This window comes from Peromyscus maniculatus, chromosome 2 (genome assembly GCF_049852395.1).
Source record: "Peromyscus maniculatus bairdii isolate BWxNUB_F1_BW_parent chromosome 2, HU_Pman_BW_mat_3.1, whole genome shotgun sequence".
Taxonomy (NCBI): domain Eukaryota; kingdom Metazoa; phylum Chordata; class Mammalia; order Rodentia; family Cricetidae; genus Peromyscus; species Peromyscus maniculatus.
The window spans coordinates 1,800,114-1,816,943 of NC_134853.1; the positions used below are offsets into that span (position 1 = coordinate 1,800,114).

Consider the following 16,830-nt stretch of genomic DNA (forward strand, 5'->3'; position numbering starts at 1 on the left):
AAGGGATGAACCAAGGTGGATTAATTTCCAGTCTTTGATATTCATTAACTCCAGCTTCAGAAAAAAAATACAAGGAGATGACACAATTACCCTCAGAGCTTCACCCAGGAGCGGCGGCTTTACAATTTGAAGTTCATAGTGCCATGCTAATTGATCAAGCAGGGCCACATACCTTTAGCTAAAAGGGCTTAACTGCTATTTGGTCCTAACTATAGTGATGATGGTATTTGACGTCTGAAGTAGCTTCATTTTGGAAGAGCTTAGCAAACTAGTTATTATTATTTAATTTTTATGGCACATATCAGTAGCTAGCCCTCTTGGATTTCAGTAATTCCTTGTCAAAGAGACTCTAATTCAGTGGCTAAAAGCAATAGGTGACTAGGGTAAAATGTCCATTTCACTTGAATTAAGTAGCATTTAGACTTACCTGAATTTTTGTTCACAGACCACACACAACCTGTCAAAGGCAGATTCTTAGGGGGGGGAAAAACTTCTGTAAAGGCAAAAATCTTCCTATTAGAGGAAAATAGAGAAGTCATCAGCAAGCTGCCTCAAATCTCCAGTGAGAGATTTGGGGAAGGATGCAGGAGTGAGCTTGCTTACTGGGCAGCAATAACCAGACACGATGCTTATTTACCTCTGGAGCTTCAAAGACTTCTGGGTCAGTGTGTAGGATTGGGGGAAAGATGGCTACAAAGTCTCCCTTCCGCAGACAGTAACTGCTCGTCTCTGAGTTGAAATTCATATCCTCCTGCACTTCACGAAAGATGGTGGAGTAGGAGCAGAGCCGCAGGACCTCGAGGATGGTGCTTTCTGAGGAAAACAAACCACAGCCCTTGTAACATGAGTGAGCGCTTTGAGAAGCTGCCTCCGTTGGCTGCTAGAACTCATTAACAACAACCTCGCCTGGTAGGAAAATAATTTCTTCACATCCATTGATACCTAAGAGAGAGTCAACGACGCTTTGGATGCTGAGAGTAAAGAACTCGGGGGCTTTGCCCCGACATCATTTGAGGATTTACAGGCAGGAGGTAGCCGTGCTGTCTATGGACAGAGGAAAGGAGGAACGGTCTCCAAGAAAGGACTCATCTGTTAGGAGCACAAGCGTAGTAACGTGAATCTATACCCCTCTCACAGCACACTGCTGGAGGGTTACTTCACCAGTCTTTAGAGGAGCATGCCTGTAAAGCCAGGCTTAGCTACTTAATAGCATTCAGGCAGTTAACAAGAAGGTAATTGTAGTAGGTGCATTTGGAGACACCTTAACACTTAATTTCTTATATGCTAGCTGTAAATAGAATGAGTCAGCATTTGCTGGAAAATTCTCAAGGAACACATTTTTATAGGATTAGGAAGAAAACCACATTTTCCTCACTATCCAGGGAGAATAACATTCACCATCATCATATCCTGGAAGATTCCAGAAGCCGAATGTCCTTGCTATCCCAGTGGCCTTCACCTTTTGCTCCTAGCACGGCAGATTTTATGGCTAATTTCCGGCGATTTATCCTGGCAGTTTGAGGAGGAATTCCTTTGGGAATAATATGCATAATTTGCATAAATCATTCTGATAGCATGCATATCAGTGTGGAGCTCCTGTCTAGGGCTGCATCTCTCCCTTCATAATCAAAACTGACTATGTTTCCACCAGCGTGAATGGATCCTGGAATATAAAGCTTGATTCTTTCTAATCAGCAATGTGAAATAGCTCCAAATGGAGCTTCCCCCCTTTCACATGATAATAAATGATTGTGTTTATGACTTGCAATTTAGAAACCTCACACACACATACACATGTTCAGAGCCTAGTTTCTTGGTGCCGAGCACAGTTCTGTCAGCCAGTTCCCAGTTATTAGATTATTAAAGGCAGACCCATTAGGGGGGCTTGTACACAGAAAAAAAAACCCCACAGAAATAAACATTATTTTGGTAAAATGTAAACCTATGAACAGCTTGTACAGGGACATGTAGTAGCTTTGGGTGCCTTCTCCCAGGAGGTTTTTCCTTAAGCATGCGTTTGTCTAAAGAAATGAGGCTGCGGTCAGCTCTGTGTGGGCAGTGTGGTGATTCAATGTGACGTATAGTGAGGCTGTGCATATTCTCTTAGACTGCCTTCGTTATTATAATCAGGCAGAGTCAAATCGGTTTGCTGGTGATGAGGCTAGAAAAGAACTTTGGTTTTGGAACATGGACTCTACTGTAGATAGCCACAAGGCACCTGACATGACAGATTTCAGTTGGCAAGACACCAACAACCAACATTTCTATGGTGAAAATCAAGGATCTACCTTCCATGTTCTGCTGCTGGCCCTGTTGGACCAACAATAGCATGGCATCATTTTAACATGTGGTATGAAATAGTAGCTGGCATATGTATTAGTTCTGTTCACACAACAAGTCCAGTAGGGTGTGGGAAGAAGAAATACAAAAGCAAAATAATGCTTGGGGTGGCTGCTGTGACAAGGGTAGGCATTTAACAGTCCGAATAACACAGTCATATCCGATTGGCTGGTGTGCTCCTGGGAAGCATGGCAGCTTGTGCCCACTGCAGTATCACAAATGACAATTGGGCAAGCATATCTTATGCAGAAGTTAATCACAATAATGGAGCTGAAAGTGTGGCTCAGCAGTCAGATCGTAAGTGACAAATCTGTTTTACCTTCCAGTACCAGTTATGTGTGCAAGACGAGGTTGGCTCTTGCTCTGAGCGATCATGCCGATAATCATTAGGCGACAAAAGTAATGAGTTGTGTTATTATCGCCAGTGGAGAAGGGAGCTTCTGGGGTCTGCGGCACAGCACTGAGACACAAAAGCCAGCCGCAATTCCATCAGCCCCAGAATGAGCATGGGCAGAACTATAGGTTGAGAAGAATGACAATGGTACCATGAAAAAAGAAAAAAAGAAAAAAAACAACTACAGCTTCTCCTTGTCGTTGTCATAGTTGAGCAGACACCAGCCAGTGCCACTGACAGACCAGCTGGGCCCTGGGAGGACTTCCATGCTACACCAGGAGGTACAGTAAATTATCCGGCACGGTAGAGCAACATCTGTTTCTGCGCTAGTGCCGAACAAACAAGGCAGTTTAAAACATACCAAGGGATAACCAAGCAACAAATGAACATGACCCTTAGTTTTCCCCCCTTCTCACGCATGGGGTGCTAAACTTCATTGTGCAAGCATTCCGTAAAAGAGAAGCCAGGTTTTTGTTTGATAAGGTGTTGTCAGAGAGATTTTACATATTTCCAAAATGGAAAGAAAAGGCTTATAGTATTTTTATTCTTAGAATTGTCCCCCTTCTATCTTCATTTCTTTTATACTAAAGCTAGCACTTGGTTCTCAATTTGCTCTAGAATTAAAAAAAAAAAAACAACCAACTTTCCATATACTTATAAATATTCAGTCTTTAAACCTCATTTGCTATACTTAGTTCACATGCCTTCAAGCATTTGTCTCCCAATTCCCACTGAATAAATGCGTACTAATGAGAACTAGAGCGAGCTGCTGAGGCAAAGCTGGGTGACTGGGGTCTGGCCTGCCACCAGCTTGTGATAGGCGGGCAAATTGAGTTAAAATGAAAAGTCTTGTCAGCTAAAATTCAACATGGTAGCCAAACAGCAAGCTGTCAATCATCCATCCAAAACAAGGGACTATAGGTAATAAAAGGTCACCCTGAATCATTAGTGCACACTTGGCTTACATATGGAAGTTAATTTTAATTAAACATGATCTCTATCTGTAAATGTTTTATAAAACTTACTGTGCATAATGGATTGATAATTTATGCAAACATTTAGCAGGTAATGGAACCCTCTAATTATTAGACTGTATTGTAGAAAAATGACTATCGAGAATGCAAATATTTGGAGGATAAATTTACACCAGGCATTGCAAGGTGCCAACAGTCATAGCTGTGGTTAAGATAAGGTTGCTTGTATAACTGTTAAGAACTGAGTTTTACTGACTACCATTACCATCTACAAGACAACTAGGTCACAAAATTTTGATGATGCACTCACAATTCTGAGTCTGCACTGCCCTGTTTACCTGGCTAGGAAAAAAAGAGTTTCTTTTTTAAGATAGAAAACTAATATGATTAAAAGTCCCTTCTAAGTAAAGAGCTGAGCATGTGTTAATCTGTAGTGTTTTACAATCCAACTGGAGGGAAAAAGACAAATGAAGGGAATTGCTGGGAGGAAAAGGCACATCCGCTTTGTCTTTGGAATAATTCGGAAATGATTCCCATTTGCAGATTTTAAGTGCCAAAGCATATCATGATAATCAATAAAGCTAGCTACAGTGCAAATACAGATAAGCACATGCCGGTTTCCGCCTCATACTTAGGCCATGTCTGTGTATGTGGAATGAATGTACTGTGACATGGCTGGACTGTTAATTTGGGTCATCTTAATGATTGGTGCAGGCTGGCGTGCCGTCTGATTAGCCATGGTGATCAGTGGATGGCAGCGATGGCAGAAGTGAAATGAACAGCCAGCCCCACTATGGTCACTGGGGCTGAACACATGGATGGTCTTAAAAAGCAAATGGCTAGGAAAATGGATGGCCATGAAAATGGTGTTCTCCGGAAGATGAGATGAAGCGCAGCTCAGCTGAGGGTGCACGTGCACACGCTTGGGTGTCTTTATATAGCTCTTCTAGACAGATGAGAAAGTAAGTAAGAAATTGTGGTAATTAATATATAATTTGAAGGAAAATCATAAATTTTTGGATCAACAATGGTGTATTTAAATAAAATTAAAAATAAATGCGAAATGGTACAAATGCCTATCTTCACACTGCATTGCAGAAAAAGGCTTTGGTTTGTGCTATTTATGGTTTCTGCTGTATATTTATACACATGTAAGTTAAACAGTCATATACTCAATAAAATTTTGTTAAGGTCTTAACTCTTCTCAAAGCATGGGGACACTGGCTGGAGGAAAGAAATGCAACACGTGGATTTGACCTATACTCATGCAGCAATCTAGGAATTCAAAATTGAAAAATACACATAAGCAAGAGGCTTCAAGATAGTACTTCAAAGTGTTTCCTTATTCATTCATTCATTCATTCATTCATTCATTCATTCATTCATTCTCTCTCTCTCTCTCTCTCTCTCTCTCTCTCTGTGTGTGTGTGTGTGTGTGTGTGTGTGGTGCAGTGCATGTACGTGAAGGTCCACCTCATGGAACACAGGGTGGAATTCTGGTTGCCAGGGTTGATGGCAGGTGCCTTTATCAGCTGAGCCCATTCACTGGTGTCCAAGCTACTACTTTAGATACTGAATACTTTACTTCTTAAATTGACAAAGACTGTGAACTTTGGCAATATGTAGGCTTTGCGGAACAACTCCATTGGTTTAATCATCACATCCATTGTTTATCAATCGGTTTAATCAGCACATGCATTGTCTGTCAGTTAACTGTTAAGAAAGTTCTTAACTCTTAGCATCTTGATTTTGCAGTTTTCTTGTCATTGTATTTTTTTTTTTTTTTGAGATGTAAGCGGTGGGACTCAGAGACTTGCACATGCTAAGCAAGTGCTCAGCCCCTGAGGTGCATCCATAGTTCAAATAAGTTTTGTATGGATTAATATCAAATAATTTGTGTATATGTGTGGTGCTAGGCATTGAGCCCAAGGCCTTGCACATGCTGAGTAACTTCTCTAGCACTTAGCTATAACTTGTCATTTTATCCTTCCCTTCCCTTCCCTTCCCTTCCCTTCCCTTCCCTTCCCTTCCCTTCCCTTCCCTTCCCTTCCCTTCCCTTCCCTTCCCTTCCCTCCCCTCCCCTCCCCTCCCCTCCCCTCCCCTCCCCTCCCCTCCCCTCCCCTCCCCTCCCCTCCCCTCCCCTTCCCTTCCCTTCCTTTACTCCATTTCTTTGACAGGGTCTGCTTTTCTAGTCCAAGCAGTCCTTAACTTATGATCCTCCTGCCTTGCCTCTCCAGCTCTAAGATTACAGCCCGTATCACATGCTTGACTGATAGGCACAGTTTCTGAGTGTATAACTCCAATGACAGTTTTCTGAAAGCTATTTTAGAAGAAAGTTGTTTTTTTCACATTGAAATCAAGTTTTCTTCCCTTTAATTTCAACCTTTGTAGAACATTCAGGCAGAAAATCGAATCCTACTTCCAACCTTCAACAACTCCTTAAATATATATACATATTTTATCATTTTCTTGTTGTGTAGTGGTGCTGCTGGGTATCAAATCCAGGCCTTTGTGCATACTAGGCAATCAATCACTCTACCATTGAGCTGTATCCCAGCCTGTAGTAATCATTTTGCACTTTGTGTCAGAGATGGTATGACATCAGCCTTTGGACATGCATGGTAAATTTGGAGAGTCGATTTAATCCTTCCAGTGTACCAGAAGTACAAGCACTGGCTGAGTTGGGAAAGCAGAGAAGGGCTTTCATTCTCTATGCCCCATACACCATACTTCTATCTATGTTTCTCTTGTAGAAGCTGATGAGGAGCAGAGATTTGAAATAATTTAACCACTTACTCCTTTGAAGCTCTCTGATATCGCAGAGATTACCAGCTTCTTTGGCTACCTGTTAGACTCACCCAGGATTGGCTTAAAAGATAACATCTCCATCCCACATCAATGTGATCAGAACTAAAACATTAACTAAAACCTTTAAATGAGGGGTGCTGAACCTTGGCCACATATTAGAACCACCCGGGGAGCTTTTAAAACCAGCAACCCTCACTCCAGAACAATAAAAGCAGACTCTCTGGGGACAGGACCAGGGTTGAGTGTTTTTAAAACTCTCCAGATGATTCCAAGGAACAATCAAGTTGAGAGCTGTGGCTTGAAGCCGGGTTTTGCTAAGAAGCCTCATCTCATTCTGTCCTGGCTTACTTTTAACACTCACGTGATTAATTTAATTGGCATTAAAGTTACCCTCCAATCAGCTTGTGTTTCCCTTCCCTGAAAATGTAAAAGAAATGGATAACCTTTTAACTTTGCATTAAAATGCAAAATTGATAAATGTTGAACTCAGTGTTTTTCATTGATGTTTCCCTAATATTACACATAAAACTTTACTGTCTACTGTCTGCTTCTGAAGTACTCTTTCTTAGAATTCCCCCTTGGGAGACTAGGGATGTAGTGTAGTCAGAAAGCATTTGCCTAGCATATACAGAGGCCCTGGGCCCGATCCCCAATATGGTAAAAAAGAGAAGAAAAAAATTACTAACTTGAAAGGAAATGCATTCCTTCTCTGTTTCCTCATGAGAATATTTTGGTAAACTTCACAATTCCCCTAATTATCTAAATTTCTAATTTTTCAACTACACAGTTATTTTATAATATTTAATGCTGTATTTATATCTGAGTGGTATGTATCAGATAAAAATAGTGTTCTTTTCTCTAATAATTTTGCCTGAGGTGACAGTGATTAATTACCATCAGGTATTAAAGTCAATAGCCTGGTATCATTTTTTCTTGGTTTACTACTGTTTGGATTCATGGTTTGTATTTGATTCTCTTTCTGGAACTTTCTATGCAGTGATCAAAGGAAAATAATAAGAAAGTTAAAATAGCACTAACACAATGTCTGGCACTTGTTCAAATAATTGTTAATAGTTTTAGGGTAGAAATAGATCTTGGAGGAAGAACACTTACTTAGCATTGGTTTAATCCCTTTTACCATCATCAGCAACTCATTATTATCCTATCATCTTTTCCTGAAGTTAAAACCTCTGTCAGTGTCAAGACTTGGTTTTCCTTTCCAAATCTTATTGACATACATACTGTGGTAGCTAGCTTGGATTAATTTAGATATAAATTTTTTTTTCCCTCTCAGTGGGGACAATGCAAAAGAATCTTGGATTAGAGATACCTTACAAGAAAGATATAGTGATGGTCATAAAATGCAAATGAAAATTCTGTCTCTGTCATTCTGAGAATATTCTCATTTGTAAAGAGAATGAAAAGATGCAACACCAGCTGTGGTCCCTCAGTGCACCTTGGTGAAAACCACATGATAATTGTAAACTACTTTGAAAGAATTAAATAACTTATATATTTAACATAGATTTATTATTATTATTTTGTTACAGCATCTTTAATTTTTCAACTAGCCCTTCTGTTTGGGTTTCTCTATCTCCCCTTCCCAACTACTCACAAGAAATAGGTTTATACTCTGGCCTGGGAGGCAGGTCGCTTAACTGCAGATCTTCACTTCTCCTTCAGCTCCTCCAGCTTGGTAGCAAAACACCTGCTACAGACTCCCTTCCCCTACTCCCACCTCGAGTGGACCCCACAGATCTACGCCTCCAAACTTCTTTTTCACTACTCCTTGCTTTATCCCAGGCCACCTCCAACAGAAATTGCCTGGAAACCTGCAGGCCACTCTAACCAGTAAAGCAGGCAGGATAATAGTAGATCTTTACATGACCCTCCATTCCTCCAAGTCCAACCTCCCAGTCTCCTCACCAACTCTGTAGCAGACCTCTGCTGTGGCCTCTCCTCATTATCCTTCCCATCTCCAGGGGGCTAAGCTGATCCCCTGGTAGAACACCTCATTTTCCTGCAACCTTTAGATACATTCCTAAGTGTTAGCACTCAATACCTAGAAACAAATTTTACCTGGACCTACAGTGACCACACCAATCAGGATCCCAGAAGAAATTTCTACCAGGCAACAGACAGCCACCACACTCTCCTTAGAACCAGAGAAGGCAACAGAAACCAAGAAACAAATCAGCCAGCCAATGAAGACAAAACCAGGTATCAGCACCTAGAATTATAGTTTTCTTAATCCTATATGCCTAGATGCCAGTGTAAAAACACAACCAATAATAGCCAGGACAGTATGTCTTCACTACAGCCCAGCAACCCTTCCAGACCAGGCTCTGAGTATTGCATCATATCTGAAAGACAAGAAAAAGACCCTGAAAGAGCCTTTATGAATATGATGGAGGTCCTTAAAGAGTGAGTGAACAAATCGTTAAAGAAATCTATGAAAACACAAACAGTTGAAGGAAATGAATAAAACAGATCAAGACCTGAAAATGGAAATAGAATCAATAACGAAAACTGAAACTGGAGGAAATCCGGAAATAAAAAGTGTAGGATCTCTAAGGGGAAGCTCAGAGGTAAGCCTCACCAAAGAATACAAGAAATGAAAGATGAAAGAGAGAATCCTGGGCATTGATGACACAATAGAAGGTGTGGAAAAAAAACTGGCAAAAAACATCCAGGAAATCTGCAACACCATGAAAAGACCAAATCTAAGAAAAATAGGAATAGAGGAAGGAGATGGAACCCAGGTCAAAGGCACAGAAAACATTTTCAACAAAATCATAGAAGAAAATTTCCCTCACCTAAAGAAGGAGATTCTTATCAAGGTACAGGAAGCATACAAAACAACAAATAGACTAGACCAGAAAAGGAAGTCCCTTTGGCATTTTAGAACTAAAATATACAGAACAAAGAAAGAATATTAAAAGCTGCAAGGCAGGCCTATTAGAATTATACCTGACTTCTTAATAAAGATTCTAAAAGCCAGAAGGGCCTGGACAGATGTACTACAGACACTAAGAGACCACAGCTGCCAGCCCAAACTACTATAGCCAGCAATACTTTCAATAACCGTAGATGGAGAAAATAAGACATTTCATGATAAAAAAATAAATTTAAACAATATCTATCTACAAACCTAGCACTACAGAAGGTACTAGAGAGAAAATTCCAACCTAAAGAGGTTAACTGCACCGAAGAAAACACAGGAAACATATTTCCAGAATGGCAAATCAAAAGAGAGGACACACACACACACACACACACACACACACACACACACACACACACTCACATTCACACACCCACAAATCCCATAACAAAATAACAGGAATCAACAAAGACTGCTCACTAGTATCTCTCAACATTAATGGTCTCGATTCCCCCAATAAAAAGACATAGACTAACAGAATGGATGTGAATATAGTATCTACCTTCTGCTACATTCTAGAAATATGCCTCTACATCAAGGATAGCCATTACCTCAGAGTAAAGGATGGAAAAAGACATTGCAAGCAAATGGACCTAAGAAGCAAGCTGTTATAACTATTTTTATATCTGACAAAATAAGACTTCAAACTAAAACTCATCAGAAGCAATAGGGAAGGTCACTACATACTCAACAAAGGAAAGAATCCTCCAAGAGGACATATCAATTTTTAACATCTATGCCCAAAACACAAGGGTACAAAAGTTTATAAAAAATATACTACAGGTTAAATCACATATTGACCCTTACACAATTGATAGTGGGAGACTTAAATACTCAGCTTTCACTAATGGACCAGTTATCCAGATAAAAATTAAACAGAGAAATGCTGGAGCTGATTAGACAGCATAAACTAAATGGACCTAACAGATATTTACAGAATATTTTACCCAAACACAAAAGAATATACCTTCTTCTCAGCACCTCATGGAACTTTCTACAAAATTTAGCACATACTGGGACACAAAACAAATTCAAAAGACACAAGAAAATTTAAAGGAAAAACTATATCTTATTTGACCAACATGGTAAAGGATCCTTTAATTCTGGATATCAACAACAACAGAAAACTTATAAACTCAGGGAAACTGAACAACTCACTACTAAGCGGATCAATACAGAAAGAAAGAAAGAAATTAAAGACATTTTAAAATTGAATAAAAATGAGTACACAACATACCCAAACTTTTGGAACACAGTGAAGGCAGTTCTCAGAAGCAAGTTCATAGCACTAAATGTCTACTTAAATACAACAACAACAAATTTGGAGAGATCTCATACTAGTAAATTAACAGTACACCTGAAAGGTCTAAAACAGTAAGAAAAAAATCGTACCCAGAAGAAGTAGACAGCAAGAAATAATCAAACTCAGGGCTGAACTCAATAAAATAGTAACAAACCAACCAACAAAACAATGAATCAATGAAACAAAGAGTTGGCTTTTCTTTGAGAAAACCAATAAGATTGTTAAACCCTTATCCAAATTAACCAAAAGGAGGAGAAAGAATTTCCAAATTATCAAAATTAGAAGTGAAAAGGGAGACATAACAACAGATACTGAAGAAATCCCGAGAATCATAAGGAAATACTTTAAAATCCCATACTCCACCTAATTGGAAAATGTAAAAGAAATGGATAATTTTCTCAATACACATTATTTACCAAAGTTAGATAAATATCAGATAAGCAAGTTAAACAGATCTATAATCCTCACTGATATAGAAGCAGAGCAGTCATTACAAGTCTCCCCCCCAAAAAATAGTAATTCCAGAGTCAAATGGTTTTAGTGCAGAATTCTACCAGACTTTGAAAGAAGAGTTAATGCCAATTCTCCTCAAATTATTCCACAAAAGAGAAACAGAAGAATCATTGCCCAACTAATTTAAGAGTACCATTACCCTGATACCCAAATCATGGAAAGGCCCCCCCAAAAGAAAGAAAATTACAGACCAATTTCCTTTGTAAAATAGATGCAAAATTCCTCAACAAAACACAAACTGAATCCAAGAACACATCAAAAAGATCATGCACCATGATCAAGTAGGTTTTATCCTAGAGATGCAGGGATGATTCATCATATGTACATTGATAATTATAATCCATCATATGAACAAACCAAAAGGAAAAACCTAAAAGATCATCTCATTATATACAGGAAAGCCTTCAATAAAATCCAATACCCTTTCGAGATAAAAGTCCTGGAAGAGACTAGAGATACAAAATAAAGGCAATTTACAACAAGCTCACAGCCAACATCCACTTAAAAAGAGTGGATGATCAAAGCATTGTCACTAAAATCATCAGAAAGACAAGATTGTCCACTCTTTCCATACCTACCGGATATAGTACTTGAAGTCTTACCTAGAGCAGTAAGACAACTGAAGGAGACTAAAAGGATACAAACTGGAAAGGAAGAAGTCAAGGTATGTATAAGTGACACTAAAAATCCCACTAGGAACTCCTACAACTAATAAACACTTTCAGTACAGCAGTAGGACACAAGATTAACTAAAAACATCAACAAGAAGAAGAACAAAAACAAGCAAACAAACAAACAAACAAAATAATAGCCCTCCTATACAGAAATGACAAACAGACCTTGAAAAAAATCATGGGAACAACACTTCTCACAATAGCCCCAAGGAATACAAAATATGTTGGGTAACTCTAACCAAGCAAGTGAAAGACTAGTACGACAAAGACTTTAAAACACTGAAGAAAGAACTGTAGATATCAGAAGATGGAAAGGTCTCCTCTGTCTGTGGATTAGTAGGATTAATACAGTAAAATTGGCCATCCTACTAAAAGCAATCTATAGATTCAATGCAATCCCATTCAAAATTCCAGCACAATTCTTCACAGAACTTTAATGGACAATATTCAATTTCATATGGAAAAACAAAAAACCCAGGATAGCTAAAACAATCCTAAACTATAAAAGAGCTGCTGGAGCTATCACCATCCTTGATTTCAAGTTGTACTTCAGAGCTAAAGTAATAAAAACCATGCCTTTTGCATAAAAAACAGACACGTTGTTAATCAATGAAATTGAATTGCAGACCCAGACATAAATCTACATACCTTTGGACACCTGATTTTTGATAAAGAAGCCAGAAATACACAATGTAAAAAGGACAGCATCTTCAACAAATGGTGCTAGGCTACCTGAATGTCTTCATGTAGAATAAGGCAAATAGATTTATATGTATCACCTGGCAGAAAACTCAATTCAAATTGGATCAAAGACATTAACATAAAACCAGACACACTGAACCTGACAGAAGAGAAAATGGGGGATACCTTTGACACATTGGCACTGGCTAAACAGAACACTAATAGCAAAGACATTAAGATTGACAATTAATTAGTGGGACCTCATAAAACTAAAAAGCTTCTGTAAGGTAAAGGACACCATCAGGAGTACAAAATGGCAGCTTACAGAATGGGAAAATTTTTTCAGTAACTCCACATCTGATAGAGGGATAATATCCAAAATATATAAAGAACTCAAGAAGCTAGATATCAGCAAATACAAACATTCCAATTAAAAAGTGGGGTACAGATCTAAACAGACAATTCTTAACAGAGGAATCTCAAATGGCTGAGAAACACTTAAAGAAATGTCAAACATCCTTAGCCTTCGTGAAAATGCAAATCAAAACTACATTGAGATTCCCTCTTATACCTGTCAGAATGGCTAAGATCAATAACACAAGTGACAGCTCATGCTGTCTAGGAAATAGAGCAAGGAGAATACCCCTCCATTGCTGGTGGGAATTCAAACTCATACAGCCACTGTGGAAATCAATATGATGGTTCTTCAGAAAATTGGGATTCAATCAACCTCAAGATCCAGCTATACCATATACTGGATATGCTGGATATATACACAAAGGATGCCCCATCCTACCACAAGGACACTTGCTCAACTACGTTCATAACAGTGTTACTCATAATGGCAAGAAATTGGAACCTGAAGGGATCTAGATGTCCCTCAACCAAAGAACTGATAAAGAAAATTTGGTATATTTGCATAATGGAGTATTTCTCAGCTGTTAGGAAAAAAAATGACATCATGAAATTTGTAAGAAAATGGATGAAACTAGAAAAATATCACCCTGAGATGGGCAACTCAGACTCTGAAAGACAAACATATGTACTCACTTATAAGTGGATATTAGCTGTTAAGTAAAGGATAATCACACTGCAATCTACAGATCCAGAGAAGTTAGATAAAGAGGAGAGGTCTAGGAAGTATGCAAGGATCTCCCTGGGAAGGGGAAATAGAACAGATTTTGTGAGTGGACAAGAGGCAGGTGGGCATGGGAACCGGAGGGATCAGGTTGGGGAGGGAGGGATGGAGGGAGAGAGTATGGGGAGAGACTACTGGAATAGGTGAGCACCTAAGGGGTGGTGTGGAAACCTAGTGCCATGGAAACTTCCTGAAACCTATGAGGGTGACTCTACCAGGGACTCCCTAGTTAAGGAGGATACAGAGCCTGAACTGGTCATCTTCTGTAACCAGGCTAGGCTCTCAGTGGTAAGACTGGGACATCAAATCAGCCACAAAACCTAAGACCCACAACCTATCTTGTCTGCAAGATGCACTGGGACAATGGTGGCTTGTGGGAGTGGCCAGCCAATGACTGGTATCACTTGAGATCCAAGCCACAAGAGGGAGCCCATGCTGGACACAGCATGAATGGCCAGGAACCAGAAGCCGGATGCTTCAGAGACCTAGAGTGGAATCAAACAGGACTGAACAAAATAATAATAATAATAAAAATAAAAAAATAAAGTAAAAGAAATGAAATGATTCCTAATGATATTCTGCTATGCTCATAGTTTGGTGTCTACCACAATCACCAACAGCGAGGCTTCTTACAGTAGCTGATTGGAGCAAATGCAGAGACCCATTGCCAAACATTAGGCAGAGCTCAGGGAACCCCACAGAAGAAGGGGAGGAAGAACTAAAGGAGACAGAGGGGTCAAGGACACCAGGAGGACACAGTCCACCAAATCACCTAAGCAAGGCTCATAGTGGCTCACAGAGATTGAAGCTGCAACCATGGAGCCTGCATGAACCCTCTGCATACATGCTGCAGTTGTTTTGCTTGGGGTTTTTATTGGATTGGGGATATCACTGACTCTTTTGGCTGATCTTGGGACCCTTTTCCTCCTACTGGGTTGCCTTATCCAGCCTTGATATGAGAGTTTGTGCCTAGTATTTTTTTTTTGTGTGTGTGTGTCTTGTTATGCTGTGGTCAGTTGATATCCCTAGGAGGCCTGCTCTTTTCTGAAGGGAAATGGAGGAGCAGTAGATATAAGGGAGAGGGGAGGTGGGAGGGGCAACTGGGAGGAGGGAGGAAGGGGAAGCTGTGGTTGGGATGTATTGTATGAGAATAAAGAAAAAGAAAACAATAACAAAATGCAGCAATATAATGACTCTTCATGACATTCTGCTCTGCTCATCAAAGTGCAGTGCTCAGCCATCACCAGAGAAGCTTCCTCCCTTCCTCCGGCAGCACGTAGGAGCGAATACAGAGACCCACTGCCTGGTATTATGCAGAGAACCCTCAGTCCTAACTGGTGTACTTCTATCAACTCCTTCCCCTTAGAGGTCAGGGAACCCTAAAGAAGAGGAGGCAGAAAGAACACAAGAGGCAGAGGGGATAGTGCACACCCAGAAACCTAGGGCTTCTGAATCATCAGGATCGACCCAGATGTGAACTCACAGAGACTGAGGCAGCGCACAGGGCCTAAACAGGTCTGTACCAGGTCCTCTGTGTGTATATTATGGCTTCCAATTTAGTGAATTTCATGGGATTCCTGAGTGTGCAAATGAGTGGGTCTCTGTTTCTTGTGCCTTCTCTTGAGCTCTTTTCCTTGTTTTTGTTTATTTGTGGTTGTTTTTTTTTTTGTCCAATGTGTTAGTCTTTGTTTTATCTTATTTTATGTTTATCCATTAGAAACCTCTTAGTTTTCTAGTGAAAAACACAGGGAGAGTGGATCCACAGGGGAGATGATGTGGGGAGTAACTGGAAGGAGTGAAGGGAGGGAAAACCATAATCATGATATATTATGTAAGGAAAAAAAAATCTATTTTCAAGAAAATATTAAGGAGAAAACAAATAAATATTAATCATCTGTAAGAATAAATTGCAATAAACAAATAACTATAGTAGTCAATTTTAGGAGTTTATACACCCAAGATTTTTTCACAGTTTATAGCATCTACCAAGCACTTGAGGAACATAATTTTTAGTTATTATTTAAATATTCCATTGTAACAAAAAAAGTCTATGCAGCCAACTTAATTATCTTTTAGTTTTTGCCTACCTACAAGTATTTCATTGACTACATAAACTGATTCAAAATAAAAAAAAAGGTAATAGACTTACAATTATTTAGTAAAATTTTGGTGACTAGCACTGTGAGCTTATGGTGCAGAAGTTGTTTGGTGTACCGTTGATCCATCAAAGTTTGGTCTAATCTGACTGAACCTTTTATCTCATGAAAGAATATATAAATATTTTTTTCCAGAGGTAATGACCTTTATCATGAATTCTTTCAGTAAATGACACTGACCTCTGCTGGTAACCTAGGCTTCAGGGTACCCATCTAGCTATGGAAAGCACTGCTTTAGCACAGGTTAAGATTTTATTGTTTCTGACATTAGGTAGAGAGAGAGCCCAAATTGGAGAACTCCATTGGTTCCCTCCCATTGGAGCTCAAAAAAGCCCTAGGAACAGCAGAAGGAAGAAATGTAGGAGCCAGAGTCGTTAAGGACACCAGGAAAACACAGCCCACAGAGTCAACTAAGCAGTGCTTATAGGAGCTCATAGACTGAAGTGACAATCACAGAGCCTGACTGGTCTATGCCAGGTCCTGTACATATATGTTTGGTTGCGTAGCTTAGGGTTTTTGTGGGACTCCTAACAGTGGAAATGGGGGTGTCTGTGACTCTTTTGCCTGCTCTTGAGACTCTTTTTACCACACTGGGTTACCCCCACACAGTCCTGATACAAGGGCTTGTGCCTAGTCTTACAGTGTTCAGTTGATATCCCTGGGAAGCCTGCTCTTTTCTGAAGGGAAATGGAGGAGGAATGGATCTGGGGGAGAGGTGAGGTTCCAGGTAACTGGGAGGAGTAGAGGGAGAGGAAACTTCAGTCAGGATGTAATGTATGAGAATAATAATAGTAATAAAAGATTTTGTTGTTTCTGTTCATGGGTTAAGCATGGGAAGGGCGCAAATTTATGAGGGCTCCAAGGATGAGAGTCCCTAAGTCTAGCTGTGGACTTACATGGACCTA

At 39.7% G+C, this 16,830-nt stretch overlaps 1 protein-coding gene across 6 annotated transcripts in view; it reads right to left on the reverse strand.

Moving 5' to 3' along the window:
• Nucleotides 1–16,830, reverse strand: part of Cyp7b1 (cytochrome P450 family 7 subfamily B member 1) — a 174,987-nt gene that overhangs the window by 11,738 nt on the left and 146,419 nt on the right. For 4 of the 6 annotated variants that reach the window (XM_015993517.3, XM_076563661.1, XM_042270670.2 and 1 more), the window contains one exon: nt 638–813. In XM_015993517.3, the coding sequence (XP_015849003.2) occupies nt 638–813 (176 nt within the window). Of the gene's footprint in view, nt 1–427; nt 514–637; nt 814–16,830 lie in introns of all 6 variants that reach the window. The other 2 variants (XM_076563662.1, XM_076563660.1) reach the window with 2 other exon arrangements.